Raw genomic sequence first — 18,220 nt, 5'->3', positions numbered from 1 at the left:
TTTTGTATTTTTAGTAGAGATGGGGTTTCACCATGTTGACCAGGATGGTCTCGATCTCTTGACCTTGTGATCCACCCGCCTCGGCCTCCCAAAGTGCTGGGATTATAGGCGTGAGCCACCGTGCCTGGCCTCCACTAGTTCTAATCAGTAGTTCACATCTGTTCTCAGTCCCCTGCTCCATCCTGACCATCCCGGCCAAATACTTTGACCTGAGCCACCCATGGTTACCTGCTCTGACCTGTCCCCTAACTGTCCTTCCCACCAAACTACCCATCCCACCACTCTGGCTGGTACCCCTGCTCTCTTTAAAATTGCCAATCAGAATTAATCTAGACTGTGCGGTCTAACCCTAGCCAAAAGGGGAATGACACAGCAGTAGGGGCTACTTCCGTCAGGAATAAGTACCCCTTCCTCTCCCTTGTCTAGGTGTGCACTCACCATTGTTCCATCTGTGAGCTGAACCTTTTTTTTTTTTTTTTTTTGAGACGGAATCTTGCTCTGTTGTCCAGGCTGGAGTACAGTGGCGTGGTCTTGGCTCACTGCAACCTCTGCCTCCCGGGTTCAAGCAATTCTCCGCCTCAGCCTACTGAGTAGCTGAGATTACAGACGCCCACCACCGTGCCAGGCTAATTTTTTGTATTTTTAGTAGAGATGGGATTTCACCATCTTGGCCAGGCGGGTCTCCAACTCCTGACCTCGTGATCCACCCGCCTGGGCTTCCCAAAGTGGCTGGGATTACAGGCATGAGCCACAGCCACCCGCGAACCTCACCCTTCTATATTAGTAAATTGCCAGGGCTGGGCGTAGTGGCTCACGCCTGTAATCCAAGCACTTCAGAGGCCAAGGCGGGCGGATCACCTGAGGTCGGGAGTTCAAGACCAGCCTGACCAACATGGTGAAACCCCATCTTTTAAAAAAAAAAAAAGTAAATTGCCAGCCGGGCATGGTAGCTCAAGCCTGTAACCCCAGCACTTTGGGAGGCCCAGGCGGGCAGATCATGAGGTCAAGACATTGGGACCATCCTGGCCAACATGGTGAAACCCCATCTCTACTAAAAATACAAAAATTAGCCAGGTGTGCCTGTAATCCCAGCTACTCAGGGGGCTGAGGCAGGAGAATCGCTTGAACCCAGGAGGCAGAGGTTGCAGTGAGCCAACATCACCACTGCACTCCAGCTTGGTGACACAGTAGTAAGACTCTGTCTCAAAAAAAAAAAAAGAAAATTGCCTTGTGGAGGAAATTTATATTCGAGTGCTACTTCTTTTGCAGCACCAAAAATTTACATGTAACGTGGGGAACCACAGAGGTGTAATAGGCATTTCTACACCTGGATCAGCCCCAAGGACAGTATTACCCTGTACTGCTCTTCCCATTACTATTTTCAGTCATTTACGAATATTGGGCGGTAGTACTTTAACGTTTAAGCTTTGGCTGTTCAGAGCTCACCGTGTTTAATCTTAAATTACCTGAATGGTGTTTATCGCCTGGTGTGGATCATCCCGGCTTGTGCTGGTGCTGTCTCTTTGGAAAGGGCCAGGACTTAAGATCGAGTTAGCCTAAATCTGGCCCAGCAGGGTACAGAAGGGGAAAGGTTGCAGAAAACAGGCGTATTTTCGTGCAAAGAGGTTTTTGTGCCATTTATTTATGGTTTTCACCGTGGTGTGAGAGGACTATTAATGACAGGTTGTATTTGACCGCCTACTTTGGGCTCTCGCATGCGTTGTGCCGAAACCACCTCTCTCCCTCCTGCCTTCCTCCGCCTGGGTTGGAGAGCCCAGCGCGGCGGTTCGCAAGCCTGCTTGGCTGCCGGCGGCAGGAAATCTGTATCCCGCAGAAGCGCACCCTTTCTTGGTCTCATTACATGAGACACTTCCGCCTGCACGAGTTCTTCCGGGGCGGAGGTCACCATGGCGGCTGCCTTGGGACGGCTGGGTCTACGCCCCGTCAAGCAGGTTCGAATCCAATTCTGTCCCTTCGAGAAAAACGTGGAATCGACGAGGTAAAAAGGGGAAGAGGATAGGAGCGGGAAGTGGTGCGCCTTCCTTCAGCCGAGGCTTTAAGCCCTCAGCCTGGCGCTCACGGTGTTTTTCCACCGTAGGACCTTCCTCCAGGCGGTGAGCAGCGAGAGGGTCCGCTCCACTAATCTCAACTGTTCAGTGATTGCAGATGTGAGGCACGACGGCTCCGAGCCCTGCGTGGATGTGCTGTTCGGTGCGCTTGGGTGGGGAGACCGGCGGGAGGGGACAGCAGGCAGCCCGCGCTCCCCTCAGCCCCAGCCCTGCAGTCGCTCCCTGTCTGACTCGTTTGTTTCTTCCCCAGGAGACGGGTATCGCCTGATTATGCGCGGCGCCCATCTCACAGCTCTGGAAATGCTCAGTGCCTTCGCTTCCCACATCCGGGCCAGGGAGGCGGCGGGCAGCGGGGACAAGCCGGGCGCTGATGCTGGTCGCTGAAGCGCGGAAGAGACCAACGAGATGATTTTAGCGTGGACTAGGACACTTAACCTAAGAAGGGTTTCACTTAATCATTCAAATCACTGTGTGGAGGGCCACGGAGTGCAAAATAAAACTTAAAACCCTGCTATCACAAATGTTTCTGGAGCAAGACTAGATCAGGGAGGTGTCTGGATTAACCTGAATTTATTTCAGTTTCTTACCATCACTCACTGTTTAACCCTTTTGAATTTGGCTTCTGGCTTCTACCATTCAAGGTACCTCTTTTTTTTTTTTTTTTTTTTTTTTTTTAAGACACGTCTGTTTTCGGTCGCTCAGGCTGGAGTGCAGTGGCATGATCATAGCTCACTGTAACCTGGGCTTAGTCGATCCTCCCAAGTAGCTAGGAAGCTGGGACTACAGGCACGCACCACCCCGTTCAGTTAGTTTTTAAATTTTTTGCAGAGGGGATTTCACTATGTTGCTTAGGCTGGTCTTGGAGTGCTGGGCTCAAGCGATCCTCCCACCTTGGCCTCCAAAAGTGTTGGGCATCAGCCACTGTGCCCAGCCCTCTTACTCCTACCAAATTCAGTGTGAACACTGATAGGCCAGGTGCAGTGGCTCACATCTGTAATCCCAGCACTTTGGGAGGCGGAGGCCGACAGATCACCTGCATGGAGAAAACTCACCTCTACTAAAAATACAAAAAAATTGGCTAGGTGTGGTGGTGGCACATGCCTATAATCCCAGCTACTTGGGAGGCTGAGGCAGGAGAATTGCTCAAATCCTAGAGGCGGAGGTTGCAGTGAGCAGAAATCGCACCACTGCACTCCAGCCTAGGCAATGGAGCGAGACTCTCGTCTGAAAAAACAAAAAACACTGACAGTGCTGTTTTTTTCAGCTATCATCTTTCTATCCCAGTTCTGTCTCCCATTCTTTTTTTTTTTCTTCTTCTTCCAAAAGAGGTGGGGTTTTGTCCTGTTGCATGGGGTGGTCTCTAACTCTTGGGCTCAAGTGATCCTCCTGCCTCCCAAACTGCTGGGATCACAGGATTGAGCCACCGTGCCTTACCACATCTGCAACTCTTGTTTGTTGTTTGTTGTTTTTGGTTTTGGTTTTTTTTGAGACAGAGTTTTGCTCTTGTTGCCCAGGCTGGAATGCAATGGCAGGCTCTCAGCTCACCACAACCTCTGCCTCCCAGGTTCAAGTGATTCTCCTGCCTCAGCCTTCCCAGTAGCTGGGATTACAGGCATAAACCACTGCACTTGGCCCTAATTTTTAAATTTTTTGTAGATTGCGGGGGAGGGGGGTCTCCTCATCTTGTCCTGGCTGGTTTTGAACTCACTGAACTCAAGCAGTTCTCCTGCCTTGGCCTCCCAAAATGCTGTGATTACAGATGTGAACCACCAACGCCCAGCTGGAAGTATTCTTTTAGGAAACTCGTTTTTTTTTTTTTTGAGACGGAGTTTCACTCCTGTTACCCAGGCTGGAGTGCAATGGCGTGATCTCGGCTCACCGCAACCTCCACCTCCTGGGTTCAGGCAATTCTTCTGCCTCAGCCTCCTGAGTAGCTGGGATTACAGGCACGTACCACCATGCCCAGCTAATGTTTTTGTATTTTTAGTAAAGACGGGGTTTCACCATGTTGACCAGGATGGTCTCGATCTCTTGACCTTGTGATCCACCCGCCTCGGCCTCCCAAAGTGCTGGGATTACAGGCTTGAGCCACCGCGCCCGGCCTAGGAAACTCGTTTTAAATCTGTAATCCTGTATGTAAGTTGTGTGTGTCTGTGTATCTGCATGTACTGAGTTGCACTATGGAATTATTTCTTATTGTGGGTTGGAAAATGGTTGAAAGCCACTGTTTTAGACACCTTCGCAATCCTCAGCTAGGTAATAAAAGATCTCTAGACAGTGGCTGCTGTGTACTTTGCCAGATACATTTCCCATGACCTTCCTACAGCAGCATTACTATACCCTTTCCCTGTCTAAAAGGGTGCTATCTTCAAAGGACTGTTTTTCTCCTCCCCCTTTAAAAAAGAGAGCTAGGTGCAGGTGGTATAGTGTTGTAAAGAGCCAGACTGCTTGGGGTCGAAATCCTACTTTTGTTGTTATGTAGCTATATGACTTTGGACAAATTATTTAAACTACCAGTGCCTATTTCATTTGTAAAATGAAAATAACAGTACCTTCCTCATAGGTCTGTTAAAGAGATTAAATGAATTAATATCTGTAAAGTACCTACAACATTGCTGGGACCATAGTAACTGCTAATATCTAAGAGGCCTTATTCTTTTTTTTTTTTTTTTTTTTTAAGACAGTGTTTCCCTCCTGTTGCCTGGGCTGGAGTACAATGGCGCAATCTCGGCCCACCACAACCTCTGTCCCCGGGTACAAGCGATTCTCCTGCCTCAGCCTCCCGAGTAGCTGGGATTACAGGCACCCAGCACCGTATCTGGCTAATTTTTGTATTTTTAGTAGAAATGGGGTTTCACCAAATTGGCCAGGCTGGTCTGAAACTCCTGATGTCAGGTGATCCACCTGCCTCAGCCTCCCAAAGTCCTGGGATAACAGATGTGAGCCATGGTGCCCGGCCACATTAGTCTTTCAGACGAAGTCTCGCTGTGTCACCCAGGCTGAAATGGCACAATCTTGGCTCACTGTAACCTCCACCTCCCGGATTCAAGCAATTCTCCTGCCTCAGCCTCCCAAGTAGCTGGGATTACAGGCACCCAGCACCGTATCTGGCTAATTTTTGTATTTTTAGTAGAAATGGGGTTTCACCAAATTGGCCAGGCTGGTCTGAAACTCCTGATGTCAGGTGATCCACCTGCCTCAGCCTCCCAAAGTCCTGGGATAACAGATGTGAGCCATGGTGCCCGGCCACATTAGTCTTTCAGACGAAGTCTCGCTGTGTCACCCAGGCTGAAATGGCACAATCTTGGCTCACTGTAACCTCCACCTCCCGGATTCAAGCAATTCTCCTGCCTCAGCCTCCTAAGTAGCTGGGATTACAGGTATGTGCCACCACACCTGGCTAATTTTTGTGTTTCAGTGGAGATGAAGTTTTGCCATTTTGACTAGGCTTCTCTCAAACCCCTGACTTCAGGTGATACAGCCACCTCAGCCTTCTAAATTGTTGGGATTACAGGCGTGAGCCACCACACCAGGCTGCATTAGTCTTACATAATGAGTTTGAATGGGAAGTGTGATGATAGCTAGGGGACGTAAGGATATACAGTACAGTGGTTTTTTGTTTGTTTTAAAGGATGGGATAGACTTCTTTATATAAATATCTTCTAGGTTGGGCTGTTGGTGAGAAATCAGTAACTATGAATCTAAGCTGCATTTCTGAAATGCCATCAAATGTTCACTGCCAGGTGGGGTGGCTCACGCCTGTAATCCCAGCACTTTGGGAGGCTGAGGTGGGTGGATTGCTTGAGCTCAAGAATTCCAGACCAGCCTGGGCAACATGACAAAACCCTGTCTCCACTAAAATACAAAAAAATAGCCAGGTGTGGTGCCCCACACCTGTGATCCTAGCTACCCAAGAGGCTGGGGCATGAGGATCGGGAGGCAGATTGCAGTGAGCTGAGATCTCAACACTGCACTAGAGCCTGAGAGACAAAGCAAGACTGTCTCAAAAAATAATAATAATAATAAAGTAATGTTCACTATCCTATTCTGGGTCAATCTGACTTACAGATTCTACATACAACCTCTGACCTGGATATAAACCATCCTTTCTGTTTACCTTCTGGGTTGTAGAGAGGAAAATGCCTTCTGTAAGTACTTGCACCACCACTATCATTCTTTTAGGGTTCATCTAGATAAGAAATCCCAGACTGAGTGGAAACAATTTGTCTGAAGTCACAGCTGGAACAGAACCCAGTCTTCCTCTTGGGTCCACTCCTGCACTCTCAACTTCATTAGGAAAGAAGGCACCGGTGTGGGCAAACTGATCCAGCTTGATTCAGATATATGTGGGTTCCAAGCAAGCCATTTTCCAGCTGTATGGCCCTGACTAAGTTTACGTTTCCTGCCCCTGATTTTCACAGGGCGATTAAATGTAAAACACCTGAGATAGTGTTTTACACTTAGGTTCCTAATAGCCTTAGGTTCCTAATATATAATCGCTATAAAAAAAAAAAAAAAAAAAAAAAAAGCCGGCCGGGCGAGGTGGCTCACACCTGTAATTCCAGCATTTGGGGAGGCCAAGGCGGGCGGATCACCTAAGGTCGAGAGTTTGAGACCAGTCTGACCAACATGGGTCCGTCCCTACTAAAAATACAAAATTAGCCGGGCGTGGTGGCGCATGCCTATAATCCCAGCTACTCGCGAGGCTGAGGCAGGAGAATCTCTTGAACCCGGGAGGCAGAGGTTGCGGTGAGCCGGGATCTCGCCATTGAACTCTAGCCTTAGTAACAGGAGGGAAACTCTGTCTCTAAAATAAAATAAAATAAAATAAAAAGCAGGCCAGTGGTAGATTGATTTTTCCGAGCCTGTGAACTCCATGGGGTCGCCAAATAAGCGCAGCCCCGGCGGATTCCCGCCCAGAACAGACGCCGTGCACGAACCCTACGCAAAATCGTAAGCAGTGGTTCCGGACTCCGGGACTTAGCCTGACGTAGCGAGGCGGGACTTCCGGCGGGAGGCGGACGCGCGGGCTGGCAGGTGTCGCTGATCTGACTGCTGTCGGCGAAACGAAAGGCGGGAGCCGGAGAGGCAAGGCAGGACCCGGGCTCCACTGCCGCCTTTCCGAGCTCTCGCGACGCGGACTTCAGTGCCAAGATGGCTCGGGGCGAGCGGCGGCGCCGCGCAGTGCTGGCAGAGGGAGTGCGGACTGCCGAGAGGGCGGCTCGGGGAGGCCCCGGGCAACGGGACGGCCGGGGCGGCGCGCCGCGCAGCACGGCTGGAGGAGTGGCTGTGGCCATAGTGGTCCTGTCTTTGGCCCTGGGCCTGTCGGGGCGCTGGGTGCTGGCGTGGCACCGTGCGCGGCGGGCGGTCACGCTGCACTCCGCGCCTCCTGCGCTGCCGGCCAACTCCTCCAGCCCCGCCGTGGCCCCGGGCCTCTTCTGGGGAACTTACCGCCCTCACGTCTACTTTGGCATGAAGACTCGCAGCCCGAAGCCCCTCCTCACCGGTAACCGGGCTCCAGGGCGGGCAGGCAGGCGGACTCCTAATCTGGGCGCCCCAGCTTGAAGCCAGAGAAAGGGTGGGGAGGAATGGATCAGGAGAGTTATGAAGAGGGATGACCCGGAGACCCGGAGGAACAGGTCCCCTGCTCTTTGACTTACGTGGCCATTCTACCCCCAGGACTGATGTGGGCGCAGCAGGGCACCACCCGGGGGACTCCTAAGCTCAGGCACACGTGTGAGCAGGGGGACGGTGTGGGTCCCTATGGCTGGGAGTTCCACGACGGCCTCTCCTTCGGGCGGCAACACATCCAGGATGGGGCCTTATGGCTCACCACTGAGTTCGTCAAGAGGCCTGGGGGTCAGCACGGAGGGGACTGGAGCTGGAGAGTGACTGTAGAGCCTCAGGTCAGGGCCTCAGGACACCCTTTCCTCAGCCCAGACCCCCTCCATCTTTCCCTTGCTGCCAGCAAATGCAGCATGAAGTGGGCTCCGAGACTGGCTGCCTGGCTTAAATCCTGCCTTAAGCAACTGCCTGTATGACCATCTCTACATCTCTAAGCCTTGATTTCCTTGCTTGTAAAGTGTAGATAATAGCCCTAACTCACAGAATTGTAAGAATTAAATTAAATTAAACTGTATAGACTTCTTAGTGTAGGACATAACACAAAAGTATACTGTAATCGCCCAGGGAAGCCAGTGCAAGGCTCTTTATCTCATCCCATTTGGGTGTACCTGGTTACTCAGTGACCCTCAACACTGCCAGAGGTATGTTGTTTACATTACCCCTGTCTGCTGTTCCTTTCCCTTACTAAGGCTGATTCTCAAGAGAGAATGCCAGTCTAACACTGTTCTTTTCTGTCCTCCTTGGTCACTCAGGCCTCAAGTACCTCTGCCCTCCCTTTGGTCTCCCTGTTCTTCTATGTGATGACAGATGGCAAGGAAGTCCTACTACCAGAGGTTGAAGCCAAGGGGCAGTTGAAGTTCATCAGTGGGCGTACCAGTGAACTTGGTGACTTCCGCTTTACACTTATGCCACCAACAAATCCAGGGGATACAGCTCCCAAGTATGGCAGGTAATTGGGGGAAGACAATGTTGGGGGATGGAAGGGGTGGTATTGATGCTGACTTTGATTTCTGTCTCCCCCACCCTACCTTCTTTCTACCAATTATTTGCATTTTCACCAGTCTCCATGTCCCTTGCCTGAGACCACCCAACCTGACTCCTGAGCACTTTGTATTTCTCTTTATAATGCCCACTGCCTTCTCCTGAATATTTTCTGTTTATTTTCTTCCCTTCAAGCTACAATGTCTTCTGGACCTCCAACCCAGGACTACCCCTGCTGACAGAGATGGTAAAGAATAGCCTAAATAGCTGGTTTCAGCATAGGCCTCCAGGGGCCTCCCCTGAACGCTACCTCGGCTTGCCAGGATCTCTGAAGTGGGAGGACAGAAGCCCCAGTGGGCAAGGGCAGGGGCAATTCTTGATACAGCAGGTGACCCTGAAAGTTCCCTTTTCTGTAGAGTTTGTGTTTGAATCAGGTAGTGCCCAAGCAGGAGGAAATCAAGCCCTGCCAAGACTGGCAGGCAGTCTACTGACCCAGACCCTGGAGAACCATGCTGAAGCCTTTAGAGAGCGCTTTGAGAAGACTTTCCATCTGAAGGAGAAGGGCCTGAGCCCTGGTGAGCAGGCTTTGGGTCAGGCTGCCCTCAGCGATCTCCTTGGCGGAATTGGCTACTTCTATGGACAAGGGCTGGTATTGCCAGACATGGGGGTGGAAGAGTCTGAGCAGAAGGTGGACCCAGCCCTCTTTCCACCCATACCTCTTTTTACAGCGGTGCCCTCCCGGTCATTCTTCCCACGAGGCTTCCTTTGGGATGAGGGCTTTCACCAGCTGGTGGTTCAGCGGTGGGATCCCTACCTCACTAGGGAAGCCCTTGGCCACTGGCTGGGGCTGCTAAATGCTGATGGCTGGATTGGGAGGGAGCAGATACTGGGGGATGAGGCCCGAGCCCGGGTGCCTCCAGAATTCCTGGTGCAACGAGCAGTCCACGCCAACCCCCCAACCCTACTTTTGCCTGTTGCCCACATGCTAGAGGGTGGTGATCCTGATGACTTGGCCTTCCTCCGAAAGGCCTTCCCCCGCCTGCATGCCTGGTTCTCCTGGCTCCATCAGAGCCAGGCAGGCCCAGTGCCACTGTCTTACCGCTGGCGGGGACGGGACCCTGCCTTACCAACCTTACTGAACCCTAAGACCCTACCCTCTGGGCTGGATGACTACCCCCGGGCTTCACACCCTTCAGTTGCTGAGCGGCACCTGGACCTGCGATGTTGGGTGGCACTGGGTGCTCGTGTGCTGACACAGCTGGCAGAGTATCTGGGCGAGACTGAGGTAGCTGCTGAGCTGGGTCCACTGGCTGCCTCACTGGAGTCAGCAGAGAGCCTGGATGAGCTGCACTGGGCCCAAGAGCTAGGAGTCTTTGCAGACTTTGGGAATCACACAAAAGCAGTACAGCTGAAGCCCAGGCCCCCTCAGGGACTGGTTCGGGTGGTGGGCCGGCCCCAGCCTCGACTGCAGTATGTAGACGCCCTTGGCTATGTCAGTCTTTTTCCCTTGCTGCTGCGACTGCTGGACCCCAACTCATCCCGCCTTGGGCCCCTGCTGGATATTCTAGCTGACAGCCGCCATCTCTGGAGCCCCTTTGGCTTACGCTCCCTTGCAGCCTCCAGCTCCTTTTATGGCCAGCACAATTCAGAGCATGATCCTCCCTACTGGCGGGGTGCTGTGTGGCTCAATGTCAACTACCTGGCCTTGGGAGCACTCCACCACTATGGGCAACTGAAGGGTCCTCACCAGGCTCGGGCTGCCAAACTCCACAGTGAGCTCCGTGCCAATGTGGTAGGCAATGTATGGCGCCAGTACCAGTCTACAGGCTTCCTCTGGGAGCAGTACAGTGACCGGGATGGGAGAGGAATGGGCTGCCGCCCTTTCAACGGCTGGACCAGCCTTGTCTTACTGGCCATGGCTGAAGATTACTGAAGGGAGGGAAAGGAGGGGAGCCAAGCCACCTGTGCCTCTCTGGCTCTGGAGGGACAAAGTCTGGCTTCTGCCCCCAGCCCCTCAGATACCAGTAATTCAAACTTTCCTCATTTCATCTCAGGTGTCTCCTGTCATCCCACATAGCCTGGGGGTGAATGTGAATTCAGAGTCTATTTTTCTAAATAAATTGGAAAAAACATTTTGAACTCTATTGCTTTTGCTAGATTTGCCTCACCAAGAGGCCTCAGATCAATCCAGGGCTCAGGACTTGTCCTCAGGGAAGGTGTGGTCAAGTGGCCAGAACCTGTCTCCTTCAAACACAGTCAAGTCAAGTACAATGTAGTGAGTTGAGCTTTAGTCCATCCAAACCCACAAGTGGCTGGTTCACATCTCTTTAATGAGATTAAAGGCTCCTGTGTATGTCTTGGGGGATAAAGCTAGCACAGTTCCCCCAAATACTGCCCCTTTCCTCAGGGCTCCGGCCCTTTCAGGCAGATTCTAGATGGGCAGGTGAGCAGGAAGGGGCCAAAGGGAACGAAAGGAGTTGGGACCAGGGCTGTTTCTGGTGGGCAAGTAACCCACCCACCTTCTCAAAACTACTTATGGGATGTCCTCTTCACTGGAAGCCAGCCCCAAGGGAGAGACCTGCAGTACAGACTCTGGGGGCAGTGCACAAGGGGAGTAGTCCTCCAGATCTGGCAGGGTGGCACTAGCCCTCGCCTCCTTAACTGGCTCACCCTCACCGGAGACAGGACAAGGGCAGAGCTCAATACCCGAGTCACCAGTTAGACGGCGATAGCGGCAGGAGGGGGGTGTGGGGGCAGGGCTCACCCCTGCCCCAGGCTCACTCTCCTGATGAGGGGGGGGCACTCTGGTGGGAGGAAAGACCTTCCACATTTGTTCCCTCAAAGTGGGCAGGGCAGCTGGATGAGGAGGAACAGCAGGTTTGTTCACTGGAAGCAGTCAAGGGGTGGCCTGGGGCCACAGTATAAGGAGGGGGTGGTGTGCCTGGGCGGTGAACCACATCTTCGTAGGCTGGGGGCTTGAAGGTGCTGAAGAGGCCTGCAGGGGAGAAAACTGGTATGATTGGTTGAAGGCAACCAGGTAGAGGGTACTAGTTTTTATGTTAGGGAAAAATATTTTGAAATATGTGGAAAAGGGAATGTGATGGTTTGGGATCCTGGTTTGGGAAGGGCCACTGGTAGCTGACCCAGGGCCTCAAGTCACTCACGAAGGTCAAGCAGTGAACCGGTAGGGAAAGGACCAGCCCCGTGGCATGCCCCATGATAGGCCAACAAGTTGATCTCACGCTGCCGCTGCTGTTGTTGCAGCCGGAGTTTAGCTCGTCGGTGGCGGAAGGCGCAACAGCAGCTAAAGAGGATGAGAACAGTCCAGAGCAGCCAGAACCCTGCAAGAAGCAAGGAGGGAGCAACTCAGGCATCTCCCATGCAAAGAAGGGACCCTTTGGGCTGAAATTCTAGGTCCAAGGGAGGGTGGGCACAGGGACCTGAAAACAGCCCTCTTGGAGACTTACACCAGAGCTCATAGTAGTAGGTGCAGCAGCCAGTCTCCCCGCAGCAGTGACCACTCTCACAGAGGTAGGGCTGGTTGTTCACTCCTGGGCACAGCTCTCGAAGCTGGGGGCAAAGAGGCACTTAGAACTAAGGGGGATTCCAGCGCAGGGCACTGTCCACCCTCACCTCCTGCATGCACATACACAATCCCACCCTGTGAACCAAGTTCAGCTTGGAGAGGTGGGGGAAGTGGAGGATGCTGAGAGGAGTGTTCAAATATCTGAAGGACTGTCAACGTGGAAGAGGATTTGGAATAGCAAGAATCAGTCTAGAGAACAAGACAAAAGTGTGGACAAAGAGGGAGATTTCAGCTCTGCATATATGAGACTTCCTTCACACTCAAGTCTCACCCTCCCAAACCCCCCTACCCTCATCCCCCCAGTGTTTTCTGTTAAGGGAGTGTTTTGGCGGAAGCCAGAAGACAGTCTGAGATAATCTAAAAGTCTCAGACAATCGGTAGGGGAAGGTCATTTCCAAAGCAAGTTGCTTTAGTCATCCTGCACGGTTCACTGCCCCCACCCCCAACTGGATCTTTCCACCCGTGGGCCTCAGGCTCCCTAGGGTAGAGGAGGGCAGTGTGAGACCCAGAGCAGTGCTCCCAACCAGATGGGATTGCTGTGGATGATAAAGGATGGCATCCAGGGCGCGAGTCTGGGTTCCAGCTCTTCTCCAAATTGCTCCCTCAAGAGAAGACGCTGCTGGACTCTGTTGTGACAATAGGCACATAGAAAAACATCACAAATAACTGTTGCAAGACAGAGGGAGCCTCCCTGGGGCCTCACTATGCCTCTGGTCACTGGAGAGCCACCGCAAGCTTCCATTGCAGCCATAGGATGGGATCTATGAGGCTACAGGCAAAGTCAGCTGCATCTACGTTACAAAGTTTAGACAGAGAGTGGAAGGGACGTGTTTAGGAACTTCACAGTACCTTTGGCTCCGTGAGTTCCTCCCCCACCCCCAAAAGGAAGGGACAAGAAAAGGGGAAGAGACAAATGGCTGTCGTGATAGGCTTTGGAGCTGTTGGGATACCTGCTGTTGCGGCGCCCGAAGTGCCCCCCAGGCCTCCTCGCTGCCGTTCCCGCTGCTGGCCCGAGCCATGCCTCCACCTACAGCCCCCTGAGGACCACAGCCTCCTCTACCGCCAGCCGCCCCGCCCCTGCCACCTCTGCTGCCACCGCCATGGTCCCTGTCTGGCCCATCTTCGCTGCCGCCACCATCACTCCGCGGCCGGAGCGTCCATCCGGGGAGAACTCCACCAACTAGGACTCAGATTGCTCTGCCCTACCAATCAGCATCGTCCCTCGACGGACGGGCCAATAGGAACAGATCAGTGGTTTCTCCTGTGGCCAATCCACAGCAGCGCCTTCGCAGCTCTCCCAGACAACAAGAGCTTGTATAGACAAAGAGTAGGGGAAGGTTCGACCCACGGCCCTGACTGATAGCGGTAATAGCCAATACAGACAACAGAACAGGCTCTGGCTTATCAACCAACGAACAGCCGCTCAGAAGAGCAGATTTGCCGCTGATTGGTTTGCGCCATGTTTTCGGGATGACGCCAAATGCCCAACCAAGCCAGGTAATCCCGGCTGGAAGAGGCGGGGTCCCAAAAGTCTGTCCGAGTCTGAGCGTAAACCAGCCTGCTCTCTTGAAGCGGTTTCCAAGCCCCAGGCATCGACGCAAGCTCCGACAGGAGCAAAAGATGTGTATACCGGAGACTGGTTTGCCCACCACATCCCACTCCCCCAATTCTATACAAGCCGAAGCACCGGATGAAATTTAATAGGGTGGGGAAGACACTCGAAGAGCGGGCATGGGAAAGGGCGCAGAGTCCGGGTTAGGTAAGGGCCTCCTTACGTAGCCAAAAGCGGGGATCCAGGGCCCTCGGGCCCCCCCAGCCGCATCTGCAGGTTGATGCGATAGCACTGAAGACTGCAGAGTGCCTGGCCCGTGCGGGAGCAAGCGTAGCGGCGCGGATGGGGACAGCCGGGGACAGAGCAGCGCGGAGGAGGGCCTGAGGGGGATGGCCGCGGAGACACCGCCGTGGGTGCGGGGACGCCAGGTGGGAAGGAAAGGGTGGAACCCTGTGCTCCGCTGCAGTAGCGCACCATGGGGGCTGGAGCCGCGGCCCGCCCTCCCCGCCGCTCGCCCCGTGCGGCCCCCCGGCCTCCCCGCCCGCTGGGCGCCGCAGTCTTGGTGAGGCGCTCGATAGTCTGGTTCTTATGCTCCTCTGCCCGCCGCGCCGCCTGGAGCCGCCGCTTCCGCGCCCGCTCCTCGCGCTTCAGCAGCATCTCCTCTGTGAGGGCGGGGGCCGGACAGCCCTCGGCCACCGGCAGCGGCAGCATCGAGGAAGGTTGACTCCGTGCCTTCTGAAGCAGAGCTCGCTGGGAAGAGACAGAGACAGGGTGCTGTCTGAAAATGGAGGAAGATGGAGAGGAGAGGTCGGCCAGATCCGGGGAGGGGAAAGAAGGGACACGGAAGGCAGGGTCTTGAGCAACGCAGGCGTTGGGAAACGGGATATTAATTAATGAGCACCCGCTCCAGGACACCTTCCATAGGTTCCTCTTCATAAATACTGCCTCCTCCCTGATCTCTTGACATTCAGCTTTAGGTCCTTAACTCTTAAGGAGAGAGGCATCAGTAATGTTACCTGCCTGACCTATGCACCAAAACTCTGTACCAGCTTTCCCAAAGGTCTGTTGTTGTTTTTAATCTTACCTCGATAGACATCAGTTGGATGACTGCTCAAGTCAAAATCCTAGGCTTAGCCTTGATATATTTTCTCTTCTTTCTTCTCCCCACAAGTATTTACTTCCAAAATATAGCGATAATTCATCTGATATTTCCATCTCCACCACTTTCATCTCGGTTAAAGCAACCACTGTCTCTCAGCTGACTACTTCAACAGCTTCCCAGTTGGTCTCCGTACTTCTATCTCTTGTCTCCACGGAAATTCATTCTCTACAACAATGCCAGACTAATATATCCAAATGTAAACCAAGTATGTCACTTCTCTGCATACAACCCTTCAGTGGCTTGGCCAGTTTTTCTTCTCCTTTACTCTGCTAGGCATGTTCCAGTGTCACAGTCTGTGCACCTGCTGGTCTCTGCTGGAAAAGCTCCTCTGGTATTGCAAATGTTATCTCTTCAGAGAAGCCTTCTCTGACTATACCCAAATGTCTCTCCTCTGTCACTTTCTATTTCTTTTTGTTTACGCCACTTTGTATTTCACCACCCTATTCTTTTTGTCGTAAACCATATAGCTTTTTGAAATTATTTATTTATTTACTTCCCAGCCCCCCAACATACACACTAGAATACTTAGCTCCAGGAGAACAGAAACTTTGTCTTTCCTCCACTATCAATATCCCCACTGCCACAAAAAGTGCTTGGGTCGTGGTGAGTTCTCAATACTGTATACATTTGGTGAGTGAATAAACAAATGAACCAACATACCTGTCGAGCAGTAAGCAGCCGCTCATTGATCTCCTTCTTGAGGTCTCCATTGTCATCCAGCTCCCCCTTCTCCAAGGCATCCAGCCACCTCTGCTCCTCCTCTTCCTCCTGACCCCCTAACCCTCCTGATAGGTCCCGAAGTGGAGAGGGAGACAGATTACTGTCTTCATCTGGGAAGGAAAGTTGGAGAAAGAAAAATATAATTGTTCAGATGGGGTACCCTAATTTGGCCAAGTTAATACTGGGACATGGAAAATCCTAACACATTTCAGAACCAACCTTCTTCCCTTAGGCAGATATAATAAGAAACCCAGTTTCCCCACCTCCAGACCCTTCTCACCCAGCCAGGCACGGTATTGCTCAAGGGGGACTCCTTCCATAGGTTCCTCTTCATTATCCACAACCATAAGGGGAGAGGGTGAGCGAGGCCCCTCTGGGATCACAGTGAAGGTAGGAACACTGCAGAGAAGCAACACTACTCTTTAAAATCAGCCAGTGTCTCCTCCTACTCAGTAGCTACACCCAACTTTCCCCACCCTCTTAGACACTTGCTGCCTAAACCTGGGCCCTGAAGTCACAGTGTCCGGTCTGTCTTCTAGAAAACCCAGTCGGCTTCTAACTACCATCTCTGCTCCTAAAGTTCCCCTTATAAAACTTCGACCCTCTTGACCTCACCTCTTGGTCCCCAGGACTTGTCCCCCAAGCTTGATTTTGAGTTTGAGCTGGGGCTTGGCAGGAGACGGCTGCGTGGGCCCGGCCTCTTCTTCCTGATGGTGTTTCTTCTTGTGTTTCTTCTTGTGCTTCTTGTGTTTTTTCTTGTGCACTCCATGGCCATGGGCACCCGCCAGGCTCAACTCCAGGGTTGCTCCTGCGGAGGGAGCGCTTGTCAAGTGTCCGGCCAGAGAATGTCAGGGGAAGCCCTGAATAACCTAAGGCCCCTACCGCATCCCACTCTTCCCGCAATACTCGCTGTTACCATAACAACAGCACCACCTTTCTCCTTCCCACCTGTGGCCGAAGGACCTGGACGCTCCGAAAAGAAAGGGACTTCTTTTTGAGAAAAGCCTAAAATGCTTGATCTATCCGCGCTTACCCGGCTCAGGGGCCTCCATAGCCCCAGAGGTACTCCCACGCCGCCACAGCTTACTCATGAGTTCTTGCAAGGAAAGACTAGAAATGGTTGGGACACACACAGACATGCCTTTTCCGCCCCGCGGAAAAACTGGAGCCAGCAAAATAACCAGTTACTTCCGGTTCATGGCAACCATCTTTGTGCGGGGCACGCTTCGCGTCCAAAAATCGTCCCTGAGAAACAAGGATACTTTCAACTAAAGTTCCGGGCCCTCTGAGGTCGGGACCGCCCAAAAAGGCAGGGCTTTCCCCTGGCTCCGCCTCCCCACGCTAGATTCCAGAACTCAGTACGGATGAGTCAATTATTGAACTCAACTTTGGTGAATGTATACTCCAGACCAAGTGCGGGAAGATAGTCTAAGAGGATACAAAGATGAGTATGAACACTGCCCCTGTCCTTGAGGAACTCACATCAATATACTTTATGTATTCTTTGGGTGGAGGAATACATAAACTATATTGATGGCAAAAGGGCCGAAATGCTTGAACAGCACGAGTGCCCTCAGAGCAGTGCAAATGCTCTTAGGTATTTAAACCTAAATTTTCATCAGGGGAATGAATAAATGAGTTATGGTGCAGCTGTACAATGTGGAACACCATATTGCTAAGAAAAGTTGAGTGACAAGTAATTAATAAGATTGACAACAGAATTTAGATCCCAGTGGGTGATAGCATTGTAAACAACATAAGTGTCCTGATAAATTTGTAATATCCATACAATGGGATGTTATGCAGTTTGGAAAAGAAATGAGGTGCCCCAGAAGGCTAGCTAGGAAATTGGTAACAGCTAATTCCTGATGAGCAGCTGAAGAACAAGGGTGGACAGAGACCTATTTTTTATGATTATACCCTTTTGTGCCGTTTGAATTTTGTATAAAACATGTGTGTATTTTACCACATTTTTAAAAAGACACGAAAAAACCAAGTAGGTTTGTATGTGCTGATACATGAAATAAGAAAAGCAAATTTCGAGATTATGTGATCTGATTTTTAAATATATAACATACTAGCAAATACATAGAAAAAATTGAGGACTGTGTACCATACTGTTAATGGTTATCTGTAGAAGTTGGGGTTAAGGAACTTTCACTATCTAGGTCTGTAATGTATTTTCTTATAGCCAATGTATATCATGTTTATAATTAGGAAAAAACCTATATACATATATCTAAATATATATGAATGTCTAAGCAAGGTAGCAGCAGTGAAAAAAGAAAGGAAAGAACTCAGCCAGACACAGTGCCTCACACCTGTAATCCCAGCACTTTGGGAGGCCAAGGCAGGTGGATCACTAGGTCAGGAGTTCAACACCAGCCTGGCCAAAGAGACCAGCCAGCCTGGCCAACACGGTGAAAATCCATCTCTATTAAAAATACAAAACTTAGCTGGATGTGGTGGTGGGCGCCTGTAATCCCAGGTACTCAAGCAGAAGAACGGCTTGAACCCAGGAGGAA

At 51.8% G+C, this 18,220-nt stretch overlaps 5 protein-coding genes across 5 annotated transcripts in view; 3 read left to right on the top strand and 2 right to left on the bottom strand.

Annotated features, from left to right (window-relative positions):
- The window catches only part of CCDC142 (coiled-coil domain containing 142), an 18,662-nt gene extending 17,549 nt beyond the window's left edge, over window positions 1-1,113 (top strand). Inside the window, exon 10 of the transcript XR_005196882.1 lies at window positions 1,075-1,113. The gene's annotated coding sequence lies outside the window, so the exon portion shown is untranslated. The remainder of the gene's footprint in view (window positions 1-1,074) is intronic.
- A 447-nt stretch (window positions 1,114-1,560) lies between these two features.
- Window positions 1,561-2,590, top strand: MRPL53 (mitochondrial ribosomal protein L53). The gene is made up of 3 exons (XM_017508739.2): window positions 1,561-1,999; window positions 2,099-2,211; window positions 2,320-2,590. The coding sequence occupies exons 1-3, from the start codon at window positions 1,908-1,910 to the stop codon at window positions 2,451-2,453; spliced, it is 339 nt and encodes a 112-aa protein (XP_017364228.1). The 5' UTR covers window positions 1,561-1,907; the 3' UTR covers window positions 2,454-2,590.
- Window positions 2,591-7,067: 4,477 nt separating this feature from the next.
- On the top strand, window positions 7,068-10,819 carry MOGS (mannosyl-oligosaccharide glucosidase). Its single transcript, XM_017508728.2, has 4 exons — window positions 7,068-7,575; window positions 7,749-7,975; window positions 8,447-8,643; window positions 8,871-10,819. The coding sequence occupies exons 1-4, from the start codon at window positions 7,224-7,226 to the stop codon at window positions 10,606-10,608; spliced, it is 2,514 nt and encodes an 837-aa protein (XP_017364217.1). The 5' UTR covers window positions 7,068-7,223; the 3' UTR covers window positions 10,609-10,819.
- A 165-nt stretch (window positions 10,820-10,984) lies between these two features.
- WBP1 (WW domain binding protein 1) lies at window positions 10,985-13,788 on the bottom strand. The gene is given in 5 exon segments (XM_017508730.2): window positions 10,985-11,472; window positions 11,474-11,670; window positions 11,840-12,016; window positions 12,143-12,245; window positions 13,212-13,788. Coding segments are annotated over 5 exon segments (810 nt in total). The 5' UTR covers window positions 13,281-13,788; the 3' UTR covers window positions 10,985-11,208.
- A 154-nt stretch (window positions 13,789-13,942) lies between these two features.
- On the bottom strand, window positions 13,943-16,880 carry INO80B (INO80 complex subunit B). The gene is made up of 5 exons (XM_017508729.2): window positions 16,729-16,880; window positions 16,311-16,503; window positions 15,976-16,094; window positions 15,636-15,805; window positions 13,943-14,563 (listed from the first exon to the last, which is right to left on the bottom strand). The coding sequence occupies exons 1-5, from the start codon at window positions 16,832-16,834 to the stop codon at window positions 14,033-14,035; spliced, it is 1,119 nt and encodes a 372-aa protein (XP_017364218.1). The 5' UTR covers window positions 16,835-16,880; the 3' UTR covers window positions 13,943-14,032.
- Window positions 16,881-18,220: the final 1,340 nt, after the last annotated feature.

The sequence above is a fragment of the Cebus imitator genome, unplaced genomic scaffold, assembly GCF_001604975.1.
Source record: "Cebus imitator isolate Cc_AM_T3 unplaced genomic scaffold, Cebus_imitator-1.0 Scaffold399, whole genome shotgun sequence".
NCBI lineage: Eukaryota > Metazoa > Chordata > Mammalia > Primates > Cebidae > Cebus > Cebus imitator.
The sequence above is the reverse complement of the archived record's forward strand: the minus strand, read 5'-3'. Positions and strand labels throughout refer to the sequence as shown.

What these genes read in the sequence shown, in the direction of transcription:
- MRPL53 (XM_017508739.2), top strand. Translation starts at nt 1,908, where the DNA reads ATGGCGGCTGCCTTGGGACGGCTGGGTCTACGCCCCGTCAAGCAGGTT. An exon ending in AAAAACGTGGAATCGACGAG is followed by an intron (nt 2,000 to 2,098) that starts GTAAAAAGGGGA and finishes TTTCCACCGTAG; the next exon opens with GACCTTCCTCCAGGCGGTGA. An exon ending in CTGCGTGGATGTGCTGTTCG is followed by an intron (nt 2,212 to 2,319) that starts GTGCGCTTGGGT and finishes TTTCTTCCCCAG; the next exon opens with GAGACGGGTATCGCCTGATT.
- MOGS (XM_017508728.2), top strand. Translation starts at nt 7,224, where the DNA reads ATGGCTCGGGGCGAGCGGCGGCGCCGCGCAGTGCTGGCAGAGGGAGTG. An exon ending in GAGTGACTGTAGAGCCTCAG is followed by an intron (nt 7,976 to 8,446) that starts GTCAGGGCCTCA and finishes TTGGTCACTCAG; the next exon opens with GCCTCAAGTACCTCTGCCCT. An exon ending in ACAGCTCCCAAGTATGGCAG is followed by an intron (nt 8,644 to 8,870) that starts GTAATTGGGGGA and finishes CTTCCCTTCAAG; the next exon opens with CTACAATGTCTTCTGGACCT.
- INO80B (XM_017508729.2), bottom strand. Translation starts at nt 16,834, where the DNA reads ATGTCTGTGTGTGTCCCAACCATTTCTAGTCTTTCCTTGCAAGAACTC. An exon ending in TATGGAGGCCCCTGAGCCGG is followed by an intron (nt 16,504 to 16,728) that starts GTAAGCGCGGAT and finishes CTCCCTCCGCAG; the next exon opens with GAGCAACCCTGGAGTTGAGC. An exon ending in CAAGTCCTGGGGACCAAGAG is followed by an intron (nt 16,095 to 16,310) that starts GTGAGGTCAAGA and finishes GCTTCTCTGCAG; the next exon opens with TGTTCCTACCTTCACTGTGA.